This window comes from Cnephaeus nilssonii (assembly GCF_951640355.1).
Source record: "Cnephaeus nilssonii genome assembly, chromosome: 8".
Classification (NCBI taxonomy): Eukaryota; Metazoa; Chordata; class Mammalia; order Chiroptera; family Vespertilionidae; genus Cnephaeus; species Cnephaeus nilssonii.
This window is the reverse complement of record NC_137079.1, coordinates 102,569,012-102,589,557: the sequence shown is the minus strand read 5'-3', so window position 1 is coordinate 102,589,557 and position 20,546 is coordinate 102,569,012. Positions and strand designations below refer to the sequence as shown.

The following is a 20,546-nucleotide window of genomic DNA, read 5'->3' as shown; positions in this document are numbered from 1 at the left end:
TGAAGCTGTCAACTGGGTTCACTGGCTCTGCAGTCTCCCAGGAGGTGCAAAGTCAGCCACTGCCTGAGGCTACTCGGCAGGAGCTACAGCGTGATCTGCAGATGGCTGCTACTTGTGCTGGACTTGGAAGTGCCCAGGTGAGGCCAAGCTGTGAAGCAAGGCAAGATGCAGCCAGTACTGGGTTTTGGGCCTCTTATTGATAGGTATGGGTCATGCTGATGCCAGAAGCTGCTTGTTTAAAAGATTTTAGAGAAGTCTGAAGCCTGGGCAAGAACAGGCCATTCCTATGGAAAAGCCCCTGCTGAAAACTGGAAGAGGCAGTGTCTCAGGGAATCACCAGAGCAGAGTCAACAGTGTGAGCCAGGTTGATGAAGATTCAGATATGGCTGCCAGTTAGTTCTGCAATGGGGGAGGTCTCAGCATAGGAACAAAGAAGCCTGTGAGCACCCCGGTCTTGGAGAAAGTCATCCTTGAGTTCTTGCTCTAATGCCAGACAATCCAGTTCCTCTAGGTATGTTCCTTGGTCCCCAATCCTAGAGCTCATAGGGAGTAAGTGCGGGTGAGTCTGGGTGTTGGCCCTTTAAGAGGGACTGCCTGGGTCTCCAGAAACCTCCGTGTCACTCAGCCACAATCCCCACTGGTCTTAAAGCCCAGAGTTATGGGGACTTCTCTTTCTGACACTGGAAGCCTGGAATGAGGGAGCTGGTGTGGGGCTGGGACCCCTTGCTCCTCACAGAAGTCCCCCACAGCTGAGATATCCCTCCTAATTAAAAACACATGGGTGTCAGACCAGCCCTTTCCACACCTCTGCCGCTCCTACTAGTCTCAATGTGCTTTCTTCTTTACTTCTCTAGTTGTAGGGCTTTTATTCAGCCAGATTTCAGGCAGTTCTGAATGATGGTTGTTCTGTTTTTTAGTTGTAATTTTTATGTGGCTGTGGGAGGCAGCAAGTACTGCCTTTACTTACGCCACTATCTCAGTCTTTGTATCTATGGTATAACAGTATTTGAAAGTGTTTGTGAGAAAGTATTTTACATATACAACTTCAATGAGACATTTTCATTCCTTCATCTTGCTGTGAAAATATAGCACAATAAACTAATTTTTAGTTATTCTGTTTATATTTTTAATTCATTGAAAGTGTTTTAAGTTGATCAATTTGTCTTAAATAAATGACAAGATTTCTTATCACATCATAATTTACTGACAGTGGATTCTGCCTTTGTAAGATTCTTCAGTTATCTTTATTGGACCTAGTCTACTGATCTGAGTCAAATAAAAATTATTTTTTCCTTTATCAATTTTTAGTCAACACATCTTTCTACATCCAGTTTTTATTGGTGTGGGATATTTTTCTGATAATATTCACCAGGAGGGTCCAAGTGTCCTTAATGTAGAATTCTTGGGTCCAATACATATATATATATATATATATATATATATATATATATATATCAATACATACATATATATATATATATATATATATATATATATATATATATATATGTGTGTGTGTGTGTGTGTGTGTGTGTGTGTGTGTGTGTATTCTTTCTTTTATTTTTGAATCACAGCTGAGACAAAGATTCCGTTTTGGCCCAGGTTTTGGAACAGGTCACTTGCCCAAATGTCTCTACCACTCTTCACATCAGCCCGCCTCCTTCATGAACAGAAGGGAATTTTCTCAGAGTTATTTACTAGGTACAGGCAGACAAAAGCTACAATGTGCTTTCCCTTGTTCTGCTTAGTAATTGTAAACCTCTTTCTCATTCAATTATCCTGGTCTGAAACCATACTTTTTATTTCTCTAGTAATAAAAACAAAACAAAACACCAAGGAAAGAGAGTCAGTGGAAAGTAAATGAATGCTCAATTTATCGGAAATGACTCCATCTCTTGGCCTTTCTTTGGTGTTTAGTGTAGAGAAAGAATACTGTTCATTACCATGTAGTTTTCATCTGTCTTCATTAACAAGAGAGACTCAGATTTCTTTCTTCACCAAACTAAAGCCTCTATTCTGGCTAATTAGATGTGAGCAGAAGAATTATGTGGAACTCTGGAAAAGGCTGCTTAGATGGAGCATACACGGCCATGTAGGACATTTATCCCTTTATCTTTTCTTCTTCCTGCCTCAGAAATGTAGACATCGTGGCTGGTTCAGGCTGGTGCCCCAGCAGCCATTTTGCACCAAGAGACAACCTTGAGGATAGACACCAGCTAGAAGTGCTGAGGCAGAAATATAGATGATGCCCTCCTGTTAGGGTGGACAGTCAAGAGTCAGCAGGGACTGTTCACTGTGCCGCGCCAGCACATCCAAGGGTTTGGCAAACCTGAGGGAGGGCCGGTGAAGGATGAAGAAAAGACAGACAAAGAGAATAAGCTGGGTCTAGGTGGATCTTCTGTGCCTAGCTGAGGCCACAGAACAGATTCAGACTGCAAGCTGATGGTTTATTTTATAGTCAGAGGTAAACAAAGTAATTTACAATGTTCTTGTAAGTTTCACTTGTTTTGGCAGCACTTGCTGCACCTCCCACAGCCCATTAGCTACCCAGGAAAGATCTAGGGAGCAGTCACAAGATCAAGCTTAATTATGCTTAGAGGGCTGTGCCCTCCAAGCTGGGACTTGTTTGCGACTTTGCCAGCAGGTCAGTCTGAGGCTTTACCCTATAACCGCTCCCTCCAGTTCACATACATACTTCTCTTACGTGAGCGTGACAGGTATCTACCACTTGTTTGTACCTGTATCATCCAATCTTAAGGAAATTTCTAGCTTTGCCTTCAAATTCTGTGAACTTAGATGAGTAACTTCCCATCCCTAGGGGACATTCTCATATCCACCATGGTGGATGCAATGGTGATATCACACATAGTATTCTAAACACCCCATACCTTCACCCACTCCACATACATGTCACTTTCTAATATTTGCTGAGCCTCAGTTTCTATTTAAGGAACTACCTCTCCTCTCTTGGTTCACAAGGTTAAGTGAGGCTAAAACCCTTTCATGGCTGCAAAGAAGGGGGGCCTAAAAAATCGTTGGAGCACCACCACCCTCTGAGGAAGGTCAGAGGGTGCTCCTGGCACTCCCAACAACACCTTTCCCAGAGATCTGGTAGCCTGGACTGCCTATAGACTGGGTGCAGGTTTCTGCAGTTTCTTGTTCAATGCATCTTTGTACAATTGTGAAACTGAAGACCAGAGAGGGGCAGGGATAGGCCCAGGCTACTCAGAGGCAGAATGCTAACATGAAGGGAGAGTTTGGGTTTCCTAAACCAAGGCTTCACTCTGCACATGGGATTTGTTTTGGGATGAGAGACACCCAACCACCCAACCTCATGTGGGGTCACTCCCTCTGGGGACACACAGACACACACACTCACATCAGAGGAGATGGCCTTACGGCATAAGGTCAGAGGAGAAGTAAGTCTTGGGCTGGTGACAAAGCCAAAAGAAGAAAGAAAATAGAGACAGCTCCACCACAGGACAGGAGTATCCAGTCTCCTAGAACATAACCAGGATCTATAGCATGGGGAGGGGTGGTGGAGGCCCATGGGGGTGAGTTGGCTGGGGGGAGGGGCTGCAGAAAGTTGGCCAGCCAGCCCCACCCCTATTGGGGTTGGGGGGCAATCAGGGGCGGGGCCAGTTGGGGGAGGGGCCACGAGGTTGGCTGGCTGGCCCCACCCCCAGATCAGGCCAATTTGCTGGCCGCAGTGGGCATCATAGTGATTGGTCATTCTGGTTGTTCTGGTTTTCCATTCACTGGCTTTTTATATATATAAATTGCATCAAAAGAATAAAATACCTAAGAATAAATTTAACCAACGATGTAAAAGACCTATACTTTGAAAACTATAAGATATGGAAGAAAGAAGACTCAAATAAATAAAAGGATATATCATGCTCATGGCTTGGCAGAATTAATAGTATTAAATGACCATAATTATTCAAAGCAATCTACAGATTTAATTAAATCCCTATAAAAATATGAATGGGCACATATTTAGATTACAGGTTTAATTCCCTAGTAGAGGAGTGTTCAGGAGGCAACCAATCAATGAATCTCTTTCACTAGATGTTTCTCTCTCTCTCTCTCTCTCTCTCTCTCTCTCTCTCTCTGAAATTAATAAGCATATCCTCACATGAGGATAAAAATTTTTTTTAAATTATGAATGACATTCTTCTCAGAACTAGGACAAGAAATCCTAAAATGTATATGGAACTACAAATAGCCTAAGCAAACTTGAGAAGAACAGAGTGGGAGGTATAACACTCCCTGGTTTCAAACTATGTTGCAAAGCTATCATAATTAAAACTGTGTGGTACTCACACTAAAACAGACAAATAGATAAATGGAATAGAATAAAGCCCAGAAATAAACCCTCACTTATGTGGTCAATTAACCTACAACAAAGGAGTCAGGAATATACAATGGAGAAAAGACAGTCTCTTCAATATGTGGTGTTGATTAAACTAAACAATTACATGGGAAAAATGAAATTGTACTACTCTCTTACACCATCTACAAAAATAAATTCAAAATAGATTAAAGACTTAACTATAAGACCTGAAACCATAAAACTCCTAGAAGAAAACATAGGTAGCAAACTGACACCAACCAGTCTTAGTAATACTCTTTTAGCTATGTACACTTGTGCAAATAAGCAAAAATAAAAAAAATGGGACTTTATAAAACTAAGTAATTCTGTACATCGAAGGAAACCATCAACAAACAGAAAGACAGCTTACTGAATGAGAGAATATATTGACAAATAAGGGGTTGATATCCAAAATATATAAGGAACTCACAGAACTCAATAACAAAAAAATAAACAATCTAATCAAAAATGGCCAGAGAACATGATGAGACATTTTTCCAAAGAGGACGCAGATAGACAACAGAGATATGAAAAGATGTTCAACATTACTAATCATCAGAGTCATGCAAATCAAAGCCACAATTTTATATAATCTCACCCAGTCAGAATGGCTATTATAAAAAAGTCAACAAATAACATGTGTTGGTAAGGATATGAAGAAAAAGGAATTGTGGGGTTGCCAATTGGTGCAGCCACTATGGAAAACAGTATGGAGATTCCTCAAAAGACTAAAAATATATCTACTATATGAACCAGCAATTCCATTTCTAGGTATTTATCTAAAGAAAATAAAAGCACTAATTTAAAAATATGTATACACCCCTATGTTCATTGCAGTATTACTTACAATAGCCAAGATATGAAAGCAATCTAGGTGTCCATTGATAAACAAATAGATACAGAAGATGTGGTACATATAGGATGGGGCAAAAGTAGATTTACTGTTGTGAATATGTGAAATACAGTTTATTCTTGTATTATTAGTTACTAATTACTAGAGTCCCAATGCACTGGTGGGGGTGTGGCCTGTGGGGATCAGCAGCTGTAGGAGTGTAGCTCATCCTGGTCAGCCAAGCTGCACTCCCACTGTGGGAGCGCACTGACCACCAGGGGGCAGCTCCTGCATTGAGCATCTGCTCCCTGGTGGTCAGTGTGCGTCATAGTGACTGTTCAACCAGTTGTTCTGGTTGTTCCACCATTCGGTCACTGGGCTTTTATATATATAGATTGTACTATTTTCATACAAACAACTGTAAACTTATTTTTGCCCCACTCTGTATACACAATAAAATATTACCTAACAATAAAAGAAAACAAATGTTGCCATTTGTGACAACATAAATGGATCTACAGGGTATTATGCTTAGTGAAATAAGTCAGACAGAGTAAGACAAATACTGTGTTGTTTCATTTATATGTGGAAAGTACAAAAACAAAACAAATTTATATTGAACAAACAAAACAAAAACACACTTCTAGAAACAGAGACCAAAGTGATGGTTGCCAGAGAAGAAGAGAATGTGGGATGGATGAAAAAGGTGAAGGGGAATAGTCAAGAATATTGTGGTAAGTTTGCATGGTAACAGATAATTACTAGAAATAATGAGGTAATCACATTGTCAGGTATAAAAATGTTGAATCACTATATTGTATACCTAAAACAAATATAATAGTATAACCAGCTATATTTAAATAAAAAATAAAATAAATAAATAAAACACAAGGACAAGAAACCACCCAGTCATAACAATGGGCTACTTCATTTAATAGTATCCCTTAATACTAGTTTGTTTAAGATTGGGTAGAACATCTTCCTGCAGGGGAACCAATCTAAGTACTAGAGTGTCTCTGGCCATGACCATCCTTGGAGCCATTGTTCCTCCTCCTAATCCAGTCATCTTCTCCAAATTGTGCTCCCCTCACCCCCTGTGAGGCCTGTGTTTCTCCTAGTAGACAGTCCCAGTCCTGCCAGCCTTTCTTAGAGGTATATGGTCCAGTGCCCTAAGCCCCCAGTCCTCTCAGTCCACAAGGAACTTTGTTTTCTCCATCTACAAACCTGGATTGTAACCCCACTGGTGCAGCCTACTGGAACAGCGGTTGCCACATTTGTGCTCATCATCAAGTGAAATTCTTTGGGTCTGTCGGGAAAGCAATGGATTTGGCCATAAAATCTGAGATCCTCAGGGTACAATTCAGTGTCAAGTGACCAAGGAGCAAGTTCTGAAAATCCTAAGGGTCTATGCCAGGAAAGGAAAAGATAACAGGATGTCAGGTTATTATAAAAGGAACATAAATTTACATTAGAAAAATATTAATGAAAAATCATTCAGTATATCTAAACTAGGAAATGTTAGTCCTTGGAAAGGTAGAGATATATAACTTTTATTTTGTAAGGAGATTTTAAAATCTCTGAAAAGACAGAGTCAGTTGCTTAGAATAGTGGTCACTGACCAAAGGGTGACAAGATGAGCACAGAAAAAACAATTATCACTAACTGGAAGAAGTTGAGCCCATAACTATCCTCAAACAGAGAAAAATTTTAAAAATATAAAAAGTCCTAGGAGAGCCTGTTTATTAACTTTAACTAGCAAGGACTGTGGAATCTGTGGGATTCTGAACTTGATTCAGGATGTATGCAGCAATGAGGAATAAGGCTAACTTTGTTTCTACCTAACAGCAGAAGAATTGATTCAGGGAAATCTGATGGTCAAAAACTGCCTGGAAAAGTCAGGACTACACCAACATGGGGGGAGGGAGGACATCTGAGGTCACACTTAGTCAGTCATCAGGTAGAAATAACGGTTCAACTGCAAGAAGGTGTGCTCACCCAAAGGTGGTGGATGATGCTTGCTGGAAGAGAGACCTGCGGCAGAGCCACTTCAAGATGACTTAATTTATAAAGAAGGCAGATGTGTTATGACAAAGTCAGTCCAAGCATGCAGGTTTTTTAGATGGGGACCGGGTGAAAGCCCTTAGGTTAGAAGAAAAGCACGGCCTTTGTCATTTGTCTGAGCCTGAACCTGCTTTGGGCCTCATTCAGCCCAAGCCTGGACTGGGCGATCCCGCCTTCCTTCCTCTCATAGCTCATCGCCAGTGCTCAACCTCTGTGATGTGGATTAAGTCCCCTCACCTCACTTACCCCCCCCCACCACCACCACCCCTTAGGATCAGCCATCTCACCAGCACCAGCTATGCACTTTCGCTCCCCCTGACCCCCTACACACTGTGCTCTTGGCATTGCTCCCTGAGCCATTCTAGAGTTAATTTAATCCATGCTTTATTCCTGCCTCCCAGCGTGTAGACCCTCTGTCCTCAGCTTTTCAGGGAGAGAGTCCTACATTTCTGTTCCTTCCGACTGCGGCAGGGTGTAGCCCCAGTAGAGCCCATACAGTGAGTAGCGGTAAGGGAAGCTCCTCCTTCCTTCCCAGTAATAATATAATCGGGCCCAAGAAAGGCGGTCTGTAAAGAAGGTTCTGGGAGATTGCCCTGCGTCCTGAGATGGGCCTGACCCATCTCCGAATCCTGGGTAGGACTCGTGACGAGGCATCGTGTGACCGAGGCCTTCCGAGAGGGCTGGGGTTAAATCTTCTGGACGCCAGGGGCTGTGCGGGGAAGGACAAGTACATTTAGGAGCTCTGAGGACTCCAAGCCCCGGCGCGGGAATGCGGTTGGAGGCGAGAGGCGACTGCGCCGATTGATGTCCCTGCCAGCAGCACAGGCGGCTGGGCCCAAGGAGCGCAAAGCTACCGCTGCGGGGAGGCACCGACAGACACGGAGAAACCAGAACAAGGCGAGATCCAGTGGGGACCGGGCGGCGGTGGGGCACCGACACTGCAGCTTCCATTCCAACCCCGGAGCTTCACCTCTCCCCCTGCTGAGCAATGGCACCTCCCGCCGCTACCTTCCCGGCGGAAGCCCGCCCTCTCGCGAATTAGCCCTGCCCAACCAGTTGCGGCGGAGGCTGCCCGGCGAGTCCCGCAGGGCGTGCGAGCCACCCCTGACCCGAAAGTGGGAGCTGTCCGTGGTGCTGGCCGCGAGCTCGGTGTGGGGCGTGGCTCCGGACCGGACTCGGCAGCGTCCGGCGACACTCCCTGCCCCAGCGGTAAGTCTCCAAGGCCTGGAGGTTGTAGGCTGGCGCGGGAGGAGGGGAGGGAGGGAGAGCAGTGATTTGGAAATTTTTGTGCGTTCTTTTGCATAATGGGAGGGATGGTGGAGGGACTAAGGTCTATACTCTCTTCACCCTGTGGTGCCTTGTGCGGATGGTTGGGGTCTGGAGTCTGGGGACGCTGATCCTTTTAGGTCTGCACTAGGGAAGGGAATTGCCGTTGCGGGAATTGGGAAAGAATAGATAAGACTGGAGATCTATTCTGTTGGTTGGGCAGGCCAGGAACACCCAAAGACTCCCTCAGAGGAGGTGGGCCAAAACCTTTGCTCTGCAAAGCTCCCTTTGTCTCCCCAGCGTGGGGGTGGGTGAATTGGTGATGCTCACTGCAGTTTCTGCTCTGTTCCCCACCCCACACCCACTAGAGAACACAGAAGCTTTTCCTTCCCGCAATGACCTTCACTTCATCCATCGAAGAGATCTCTGCTTTCTTATCACCACCCACATGGAAGTTAGGGGTGGAGCAGGGGAAAGCTTGGCAAATACCAAAACTATTGGTCAAAAATATTTTTATGTCTTGAAATCATTTCTGTAGCGTATCTCAAGGTTTTTATTTTGCTCCGTGAAACACGCAGTCACTTTCATGTTAAAAGGGGAAAGAAAATCACAGAATTGCCTTACCAAAGGGAAAAGAGAATCACAGGCTGTTGAGATAAAGTCAGTCATCACAAAGAAAAGCAGCCAGTTAGAATTATTTTATTTGCTCCATTTGCAATAAATCTATATGCATGTGCATTCTCTGTGTAAAGCATTGAGGAAGAAGGATTTATACACGTGGGATATCTCTGCCATCACATTTTTTTCAATTGGACATTGCTCCGGCTCCTAACCTGAACTCTTGCCTCTACTCCTGCCCCTACTTTCCATTCTCACTTACAGTGGGAGTAATCTGTTAAAACTGAAAATTGGCCCATGTCACTCACCCTTCATGTCTGGCTCCTGATGGCACATAGGATAAAAGCCAAGACTCCCCCGCCCCGCCACTCCCGACACCTCAGGCCAGGTGTGGTCTGCCTTGCCTATCTCCTGCTTCATCCCACTGCTTGCTCTGGTCACCTGGGCCTGCTTTTAGATCTTTAACCGTTCTCCATCCCGTGCTCCTCAATGCCTTTTCTCCGATGTTCCCTCTACCTCGAATATGCTCCCCTCATCTTTTGCCTGGTTGTCTTCAGCTATCTTTTAGATCTTGGTTTAAATAATACATCCTTGAATCAGAATTGATTAAGTAAGTACATGATGTGGTCCCTGTTTTCATGGAATATGCAAGTTCATTTTAGAGGTGAAAGACTCAATCCAGGGTCTTGGTATCATAGAGACCCATCTTAGAAAATGATGTGCATAAACTGTAGAATTAAAAATTCCAGACCCAACTTCCTATTTAGGAAACTTAGATGTAACTATATGGCTAAGATGTCTCAAAAAACATAAATACTTCATTTAAATAAGTAGCAGCTCTAGTTACTACAGTTGGAGTCCTGAACCTTTGAGAAGTTTTCATCATCATTGGGGAGCGTGAAGACCAAGTAAGCCCCAGAGTGAGGCGCCAGTGATCACTGAGTGCTATAGACAAGAAGACACCAAGCTGGGGGAGGGACAGGTCTACTTTTTCTTTTGGGGATGGACCTGGCACATAGCTTAATTCTGGACTCCACTGATAGGACCTTTTAGCTAGAGGGTTACAAAGCAGAATGTGCATTTTTGCAGCTGAGAACCTGGTCGTATTTGGCCTCTGCCATCAGGCAGTGACAGAGCTAGCATCTGGCTGTCCAGATAAATCCCACTCTGACCCTGAAACTGTCATGGAAGGTGACTGCTCAGCCTGTCTCCATTTGGGTAGTGAGCCCTCTGACCTCTCAGAAAGTTCCCACCCAAAGAGTCATGCTCTGATAAAATATTAAAATGTGGAAACTGACTGGACTGAATTTCATATGATTGCTCCAGAATTTTGCAAGCTTCTGGTTCATTGTTGTGGATCTTAGTGCTTATTATCATATCTTGCAAAATGTTAAATTAACTCAGGAAACAGAGTGAACAATATTAGTGACTGAGTCCAGTCTTCTACAGCAATGACATTTACTTTGATCTATCATTTTCCAAGTTCAGAGTGCAGTGACATTTCCAACTGTTCATGATTTTAAATCAGCTAACATTTCCAATAATTAAGAAACCAGTAATTTTATTTATAGAGATCAATAGCAAAGGAATCATCTTAGTTCTTGTGATTGCAAAATTCTGCACACAGTGAAATAATTTTTATCATGCCTTGAAATTATTTCCAAGAGTATGGTAATAAAAACATTTTTCTAAAACAGAAAAGAATAAATTCAATAGATATATCATAATACCTCCAATATTTCTTGCCACAGAAATTATACTGCCTTCAATTACAATTTTTCTAAATTTGTGTTAGGTAATATTTGCTTTAACCTTAATTTTTATTATGCTTTCAAAAATCTCTCATGAAAACACATTTATTATTCCACTTTTAGATTTGCCATTAAGGGGGAGTTTCAGCTATTTGTTCATAAAATATCTATCATTGTTAAGAGCATAGGCTCTCATCTTAGCTCTGTCACTTACCACTCAACTCTGTGTGACCTGGGCCAATCCATTGACTTTTCTGGACCTTAATTTCTTGTTTATAAAATGGGATTATACTACTATGCCTCTTATAAAGTTATGGGACAAGCACTTTGCCTGGTTAAGTAAATGTAACCAAGACTCAGATTGGGTACTCGGACCCTAAAACCCAGTTAGTAACAACTATGCTTTGTGCAGCCACTCCCCACCCCCAGAGCTGAGGGAGGCCTTATCTAGGCCACAAAAGATTTGGGGGGATCAGAAATGGGGTCTACAGGTACGGAGTGGGAAAGGTTTGGATACATGCCACCTGGCAGGAAGCAGAAAGCAGCAAGCAGCTTGAAGCACTGTCCTGCTGACCAGGATGCGCCCACCAAGAGCTGAGCTCTAGCTAGTCCCAAGGCCAGGTTCTGTGGCATTCCCTGGCACAGTGCCTGCTCCTTTTCTTATCCTTCAATTAAAAGTGTCCTGCTGCAGGGGAGGAAGCACTGTTTGGGTGGGAAGTAGAGTGGAGAACTCCAGTGAATCTCCGCAATGCCAGTTTTGCCAACCTTCTCATCCTTTTTGGCTTTAATGTTGCCTACTGAGCCGTGAGGCAGCTCCTCTTCCTGCCTCTGGGTCCTCATGTTAAAGCATTTTAGAGACTCTGGAGTTGACTCTGGTCAGCTTATAGCTGTCAAAACAGCTCTCTGGAGGTAGCTATGAGGCTTCCTTGTCAGTGAGTGTGAAAGGTGTGCAGGCTGGCAGAGCCTTGTGCTTTCACACCTGCTTCATTCCTCTTTCACAAGCTGTGGCCTGAGAGGAAGTGAATTCAGGTGCTCCCTATGGAGCAGTGAAAGAAAGTAAAGAAACAAGCCCAAAATTATCTTCTCTAATCTCTCCCTGGCCAGAATGACAGAGGCCCAACCTGTAGATCACTCACTGCCATGGGGAAGGACTGAGCATGTGAAGTGGGCGCCTGTGAGGGTGCAGAGGGGGAGCTGGGGTAGTTCTCAGGTCTTGCCTTCTTTTGGTGTGGTCTTGTGGGTCTCCAAATAAACCCTAAAGCAGGCGTCCTCAAACTACGGCCCGTGGGCCACATGCAGGTGTTTTTGCCATTTCGTTTCTTTACTTCAAAATAAGATATGTGCAGTGTGCATAGGAATGTGTTCACAGTTTTTTTAAAACTATAGTCCGGCCCTCCAACCATCTGAGGGACAGTGAACTGGCCCCCTGTTTAAATAGTTTGAGGACCCCTGCCCTAAAGGTAACATATTTAAAACTAAACCCTTTCTTCTCTCCCTCAAACCAGCTCTTAGCACAGGCCCTTTCCTCATCTTCGCTCAATTCTCCATTTTCTTGCCTTTCCCCACTTCTCATTGTTCCCTTCTCTTGGCATGAATCCAGGCCTCAGTGTTTATAACTTCTGGCCTGCTTCTCTTTCTGTATTCAGTTGCTGAATCCTAGTGTTTCTTTCTTTGAAAAACCATATAATTTGACATCTATTTTTCATGCTTATGACTACAGCCTCCATCTGGCCCTTATCTCTATACAGTCAGCCCATTTTAGCTGTCTCTTTTGAGTCCTCTTTGTTCAGAGCCTCCCTCTTAAGTTATTCTGTCCCTACTCAGATGAATGGTATAGACTACCAACTTCTTTATGCCACTGCTTCCACTCACTCATTCAGATGACTTTCATACTTCTTTGTTGATCTCAGGGTAAGGCCAAAACCCTCAGCTGTGCGAATATAATCAAATTGGTAGCTATTTCACCACCTTCTCAGTTCCACACCCAGGACAGACATCAACATGAGATCTCAGCACCTTTGCCCACTGAACTCAGACTGGGCATCAGAAACCTTATCTGGATGGCATTCCAGGCATCAATATATTTCAGTTAGGCTATGCACAAAAGGTGACACATACCTACTTTTTCAGCCATGATGTTCTGTGTCTATCCAATCTGCCTGTTCCTGACCTCATGCTTGCCTCCTCTCTTTGGCTTTCTACCATGATACTCTCTGTCATCTCAGTGATCAAGCTCTGCATGCACCATCAGATGTTTGACTGTGCCTTGCCTGATGGCATCTGTGGAGATTGAGTCTTGCCTCCTCAAACAGATGCAGCAGTCCTAGAGGACAGTATATGTGCCTTTCCCTCTAGCTGATGGCCGACTCTCTCCAATCCAGGAAGCAGGCTTGAGTTTCCCTTTGAGCTTTGTCTCTTAGACATAGGCAGCAACTTTTTTATTTAATTATCTGCTCCATTCACTTACAAGGACCATGATACTTCCCTATAAGGATGTGGTGCTATGTGTAGAGTGCCTGGGCCTGAAAATGGGAGTCTGACTTGGCCAGACATCTCTGAGAAGATGCTTGGGTGAGTAAAGAGATCACAAATGCAAGAGCACCAGACACTTCTGCAATCATTTTGGGTACTACTGTTACCTTTAGTCATATGACTTAACTTCTCTCAACATTAGTTGTGTATAAAGGCTAGATAGTGAGCATGGATGGGCTGCTCCCATCTCCCTCTCTATCACCTCCAAAGAGGATCCAAGCTTAGATGTCGGAGTTCAGCTCCAACACCACTGTGGGCTAGAACCATGGATACTAAGTGCCTCATGCTTTCCCCCACAACAGCTAACGGCACTGCAAGCATGGAGCTAAAGAGAGGAAAGACTTTCATCAAATCCAGCCTTCACATTTCTCATGAGAAGTACCCAGGCCCAGCAGCGGCTGCCCCAGCCTGGGATGAAGCAGACCCCTGGTCAGTCTCATCTGGAGGGCAGCAGCAGATCCATGGTGAGAGAGGCCCCCAAGCCAGTCCCAATACCCATGGATATAACATATGCTCCAAAAAGGGGGCACAGCCAGAGCCTAAGGGTGGTGCCACAGACCTCTGTGGTGCCACCTTCAAATTGGTATGGAAGAGCAAGACTCACAACAGTGTGCCTGGGGCTGGCAGGATGGTTGCAGCCACAAGGCAACTGATAGGCAGCACGAGCTTCCCAGGGCCCTCTGGCAGCCAGCACATTATTGATTACCGCCACTTGGTGCCCCAAATGCCTTTTGTGCCAGCCGTGGCTAAGAACATCCCAAGGAAGAGGATTTCCCTGAAACGACCCAAGAAGTGCTTTCAGAACCTATTCCACATTCATAGAAACAAGACTGAGAACTTGGCCTCACTGGCAACCAAGGGAAAGAGCCTACCTACCCCCAGAATCCTGTCAGAAGCAGGAGGGCAGCGAGGCAAAGCCTCCTTCCCCTTGGGTGAGGGACTGGGGCTGGATGACTTGTGCCAGGACCTATCTGACAGTGAGTTCCTGCCTGACTCCTCTTTCGACTTCTGCAGGGCCCTGTGTGAGGACGTGGCTTCACTCAAGAGCTTTGACTCACTCACAGGCTGCGGGGAGATCTTTGCAGATGAAAGCTCAGTGCCATTCCTGGAGCTGAATGAGGGCCTGGAGAGCTCAGCCAAGTCATCACAGGCCCTTGAGAGCAAGGTTTCTAGTGGCCCCTTCCAGGGCAGCGTGGAAAAGCTGGTGTCTCCTGCCCAGGATGACAAGTCCGACTTTGCCACCTTCTGGGATAGTGTGAATCACTCTGTGAGGCAACAACAGCGCACCCTAGTGGGCCCATGGCTGGAGGGTCCTCAGGGAATGGATACAGCCCAGCCTGGGCTTGATTCAGCTGGGCTCATTGAGTTCCCTCTGTGTCCCTGCAGGGATCTCCTCAGTGGCTCCAAAGCCAGCTCCATACACACAGGCACCACCAGGAGTGAGCAGCCAGAGTCTGTGTCCACGAGTGACGAGGGCTACTACGATGCCTTTTCACCTAGCCTTGAGGAGGACAGGAAGGAAGTCCTGAGCCCAGGCACCCCTGCAACTGCCTTCCCTCGGGAGAGCTATAGTGGTGATGCCCTCTATGAGCTTTTCTGTGACCCAAGTGAGGACCCTGTTGGCCTTGATGATGACCTGTGTGTGTCTGAGAGTCTGTCAGAGCCAGCACTGGGAACACCACTGTCTATTTGCAGCTTTCACATGGGGGCAGAGGAGAACTTGGCCCTGGGACCAAGCCCAGACCTGCTTAGCCAGGGTTTCTTGCAGAGCTCCTGGAAGGGCAAGGAGTGCCTGCTGAAGCTCTGTGACACTGAGCTCACCATCACCATGGGTATTGTCAACTGGCTTCGCCGTAGTCCTGAGCTCCATGCTCCTCCTATCTCAACCCCTGGGGATCCTGTAACCCCATTCAGAGGATTGGTGGAGAATCTGGGAGCTGACTCTGAGAAGAAAGGCCCAGGTCTAGTGAAGCTGGAGGTCAGGGGGGCCCATGCCTCAAATGCAGGTGGGATCACAGTCAGCTCAAAACCTAGTAGGCAGGAGCTGTGGGTACATTCAGGTACCAAGGGCCTGCTTGCTGGAGAGAGCAAGGTCTTAGCAGGGCCTGAGCAGGAGACCAGCTCTCTGTCCAGGGACCCATCTCTGAAGTGTGTGCAGGTCTCTGGGGAGGAAGGGACACGAGGTTGCCACGAAGGTTTGTTCTCCTCTTTGGGATCTGCAATATCCATGATGACAGGCACTTCTAGCAAAAACAAGGTCAAAACCAAGATCATAAACCCCTTTGCCTGGCCCCACTCCCAGGAGCTCAGGGCACCTGGGAAGATGGGGTGTTTTCGAAATCAGCAGAGACCAGGTCTTATGGAAAGTACCCTGGATACAGAGCCCTCTCTGAAAGGTTGTGTGGCCCAGGTTGGAGCCCTACAGATCCACCCAGACTGCAAGCCCTATTCTGTGCAGCCGCCAAGGCAGGACACGAGCAGTAGGCTCTGTAGGCAGCCTCAGGCCAGGGACATTACTGTTTTGCAGCAGAAACAGTCTAACAGCTTTCCTGGAGTGGCTGCCGTATGTAGCCTGCCCTCCTTGACCAGCCCACTCCACAGCCCACAGGATCAGAAGTGCCCAGGCCTTTTCCTGGACATAAGCCAGCTCAGGATGGAGCCCACCAGGCTGGATGCCCAGGCCCACGCCTCAATGGAGGAGCAGTACTTGTAGCTCAGCTTGAGGGCCAGGAAGCAGGTGGCACCTAGGTGTCAGTTGAACTTGTAGTGCTCTTGGCCCTGCTACCTGGCTGAGCCCCTGGAGCCACCTGTCAGGACTTAGGAGCCTCACTTCATCATAGCCAATATGAGAGGGTTTCCTCTGCAAGTACCCAGAAAGCTGCTGCAGCTTCCTGACTCACAGGGGCCTCCGCTGCAACCAACCAGAAGTAGAGGCCCCCAGGTCAGCCAATGTGGAACTCCCACTGCAGGATGGCCTTGTAGTCACCAGGAGCTGCATCTTTGTGGCCACATTCAAGAACCTAAGGCGAAAACCTCCATCCTTTGTCCTTGATATGAGAACTGTGTTTGGGGGAGATGGGTTGGCAGGACTCAGGCAAGTAGGGCAGGGCATTTTATTGTTGAGACAGAATCCACAAGCTCATCCAGACAAGGTACTGACAGCCTAAGACCAAGGAAAGCTGGGAAGCTGCCAGTACTTTAAAAATGTGCCTCACTGATTTCCTATAAGGAAATAGTCTATTCCCAGTGTTGGCTGTGAAGTGGCTACATCTGGCTTCTCCTTATACAACATGCCAGAGAGGAGCTCATGCTTGAAACTGATGGGAAGGAAACATCCATATTGTTAATGGGAAGTGGAGGAGCCAATAAGTTTGCATAAGGGTTGAGAATAATAAATGAGTGAGTGTGGGGTCCAAGACTCAGATATGGGACATTGAGAGTTGGTGACAGGCAAGATACAGGGCCGCAGATGAGCTTTGGAGTACCCTCTGGCCCCACCCCAGCCTGCTCTCTGCCCCCAGAACAAGCAGCCATAAAGTACTGGGAGCCTCAAAGGACTTTTCCATGGAAATAAGAAGAATCAGCTTCATCTCAGCAAGAGCCTTGAACAAGCAGATACCATATATTACTGTGCAATATAGCCACCTGCCTCTGGCCAAAAATCGCCCCATAAAAACAATAATTTCCCCCAACTTGCACTCTTTAATGGGAGCCATGGACAGCATAATGTTTGGGAAGAACTGATTGATTCTCCACATCTCTTTCACTTGGGCCCTCTAAATCATCAGCATCCTTGCCTCCCCATTCAGGAAAACTTACCTTTAAATGGGACTGGACCTCTGTCCTCCCCCTTCTCCCAAAGCCACAACACATCCATAGCACCAAACATGGAAGAAGAGGCATCCATTCTGTCCAGTGTTGGGACATGAGGTGTAGCGAAAGACTGCCCATCAAGGTTCTCTGTGATTAGACCCCACCTTGCTGACATACCACAGTGAGACATTAAGGATGGGATGCCACAGGCTGCCTATGCCATTATTTCTATAGGAAAGGTCAGCACTGAAAGGGGGTAGGTCAGGTATGGGGTGGAATTCCACACTGAGGTATGCAGTCTGACAGCTGACCACAAGCTGTGCCTCTCCTGATTGTCTGAGGCCTTGTTTCAGGTGAGAAAATGCTCTGCAGCCCTCAGTAAAAACTGCTTGCTGGGGTTGACTGTGCACAGGATGCAGGTGGTACATTGTAGGCTCTAAAACTTATATCAAGGTTCCAGGGCAGGCCCATCCAAACATGGACACTGAAGAAAGTCACAATGATCCCTTCTCTCAGGCCTGCCACAGATGACTCCAACAGTGTTATTGGGCCTGGCTACATTAATAATGAATCCTTCACCTCGTCCCTGCATCAGCCTAAGTTCAGTTGTCATCCTCAGTGCTCAGACATGGAAATCAAGGACAGAGTGCTGATGTGCCTTGCTCCTGGATGCACATAGCTAGTGAGTGGGGTTGATGGGATTTGAGTCCCAACCACTGGCTCCAAAGGCCAGCTCTTCACCAGACTCCAGAAGTACTCTTACTGAGCTCTTGCAGTGAATGTCTCTTCCTTCTCTCTCTCTCTCTCTCTCTTGTCTAAAGTTTTACCTATGTCTCCTTTTTCACTGATTAACCCCCTTCCCCAGCCATTCCCACCCCAGACAAGCCCCCACAGCCCCAGTGTCTGTGTCCATTGATCATGCTAATATGCATGCATACAAGTCCTTTGGTTGCTCTCTAAACGCCCCCACCACCACCACCACCACCATTTGTCTCTGGATCTATTTTGTTCATCAAATTATGTTGATCATGTGATATTGAATGTCTCTTTCAAAGCCTTCACTTCTCTTTTCTTCAAGGGCATAGATGTCTGAGCACACTCTGAGTGCCAGCCTTGTGTTTCCCTGTAATTAGGCTTAAAACACCAGGGACAAGGGATGCCTTTCACTCAGTCATAGCCTTGTCATTTTGTACTGCACCTGAGCAAAGCAGGTGTTCAGTAAATAGTTGTAGAAAGAATGAAATATCAAAAGGCTGCATATGGTTTTCTGACTTCTTATTGATCATGAGGCATGTGTCTGGAGAGTAGCAGAGTTAAGGTTTTACCTTGGCAGAAATACTAATGGAGCATTTCCTTAAAGTCACACTGACTGGTGATGACTCTCGCCGGCAGGGTAGAGCACAGGGATCAGGCCTAAACCAGCAGACGGACATCCCTCTCACAATCCGGGTCTGCTGGCTCCTAACCACTAACCTGCCTGCCTGCCTGCCTGATTGCCCCTATCCGCTTCTACTTGCCAGCCAGGTCACCCCCTAACTGCTCCCCTGTTGGCCTGATTAATACCTAACTGCTCCCCTGCTGGTCCGATCATCTCCAACTTCCCTCCTCTGCCGGCCTGATCTCATCCCCAACTGCCCTTCCCTACCAGTCTGATCACCCCTAACTGCCTCTGCCTGCCTGATCACCCCTAACTGCCCTCCCCTGCAGGGCTGACCTCACCCCCAACTTCCCTCCTCTGCCTGCCAATTTGGTTCTGATTGCTCACTTTCTATGCCAGTCACCCCATCAAAAGCTCCACCTCCTAGGCAGCCATTGGCTCCTCACAGTTGACCCAGATTTGGTTCTGATTGGTCAGTTTCTATGCCAGTCAGCGTCTCTGGGCCTATCAATGGGGCCTGATCAGAAAGGCGGGGCTGATCAGCAGCGCTGGTGGAGGCCTGGAGAGAAATGGAGGCGCAGCTGCTGGCTAGGACTGTAAAGAAAGAGATAGAGAGGCAAGTGCTGATCAACAGCTGCCACAGAGGCTACAGATCAGACCCTGCTTCTCCCTTCAGGCCTCTCTCTGGGCCTGATTTGCAGCCCCCTCAGCAGTCAGTGCTGGGTCACCGTGCCTGCAGCTGCAGCAGTCAGTGCTGGGTCACCACGGCAACCCAGCACTGACTGCAGGACTGACAGCCAGTTGGTGGAGCCTCCCAGTAGTTGTGGATGTGCTGGACCCAGGGTTTTTATATATTAGGGTTGTCTCTTAGTAAAAAATCCAAACACCACAAAGTGCTGAACCTCCTCTCCCTGGGTGTGTCCTCAGACCCTTTCTATGCCTATGGCATAAACATATGCATGAACTTTAATCTTTGTTACTAAGCAGCAGCTTGCAGACATCTTCTTAGAAGACACCAGTAGCAGGCAGTTTCTCCATTCTTTTGAATAACTGCACAGTGGTCTCCTGTAGGTAGCAATTAATTTAAGCACTCTCCTATAGATGGATATTCAAGTTATTTCCCATTTTGCTGTTATAAACAAAGCTTCTCTTACTCTTTTAGTCTCCTAAATGCTCTCTATTAAAGTCCTCTTTAAAACTATAGAATGAAACTTACCTCAATAATGAAAAGATGCATTAAAAAAAGAAGAAGAAGAAGAGTGCATTCTGCTATCCTGCTTTTATGTCCTTACTCCACTGCCCAGTTGTCCTGAGGCCCTAATGTTAATGGTCTTGGATCCATGCTGATACAGACACACATCCATATTTCAGAGGGGAAAGGTGTTTTGTTTTAAATAATTTGTAAAACCTTAGATGTTGTCATTCTTGTCCTTACAATAAGAAAAATCTGGACAAGTTGAATATCTATGACTTTTCTTGACCCGTCAGAGGTTGTAGGGCAAACAACTTCTCTGAATTCTGGACATACAAGTGCATCCAGAGAAAAACAACCAAGACCTGGAGCAGAAACCTCAAGATACCAAAAACTGGTAGGAACAGTTAGAGAGTAATTTTGACAAATTGTTTCTTGCTAAGTAAGATTCTGAGGGCGGGGAGTAGGATAGTAAAAGGGAGGCCTATACTTTTATAGGCTTTTCCCCCAAGAATCACACTAGTTTTTAGGGTGAGGATAGAAAAATATCTCCTCATGGGCCTGGCAGAGGGAGAGCAAGAATAGCCATGTGAAACTTTTCAGACCCTTCTTCCTAACAGGTCTATTCTGAAAATCTTCTCCAACTGAAGGAAGGAACAGTCCTCCCCAGCCTTCCCATCTCACATAATGTAATAAATAAGTAAGTAAACAAGCAAATGAGAGTCAAC

At 46.0% G+C, this 20,546-nt stretch overlaps 1 protein-coding gene across 1 annotated transcript; it reads left to right on the top strand.

Moving 5' to 3' along the window:
• Window positions 1-13,754: 13,754 nt before the first annotated feature.
• Window positions 13,755-16,148, top strand: AMER3 (APC membrane recruitment protein 3; the record flags this gene model as incomplete). The annotated part of the gene is made up of 1 exon (XM_079779080.1): window positions 13,755-16,148. One exon carries the CDS (start codon window positions 13,755-13,757, stop codon window positions 16,146-16,148), a length of 2,394 nt encoding a protein of 797 aa, XP_079635206.1.
• Between the last annotated feature and the right edge of the window lie 4,398 nt (window positions 16,149-20,546).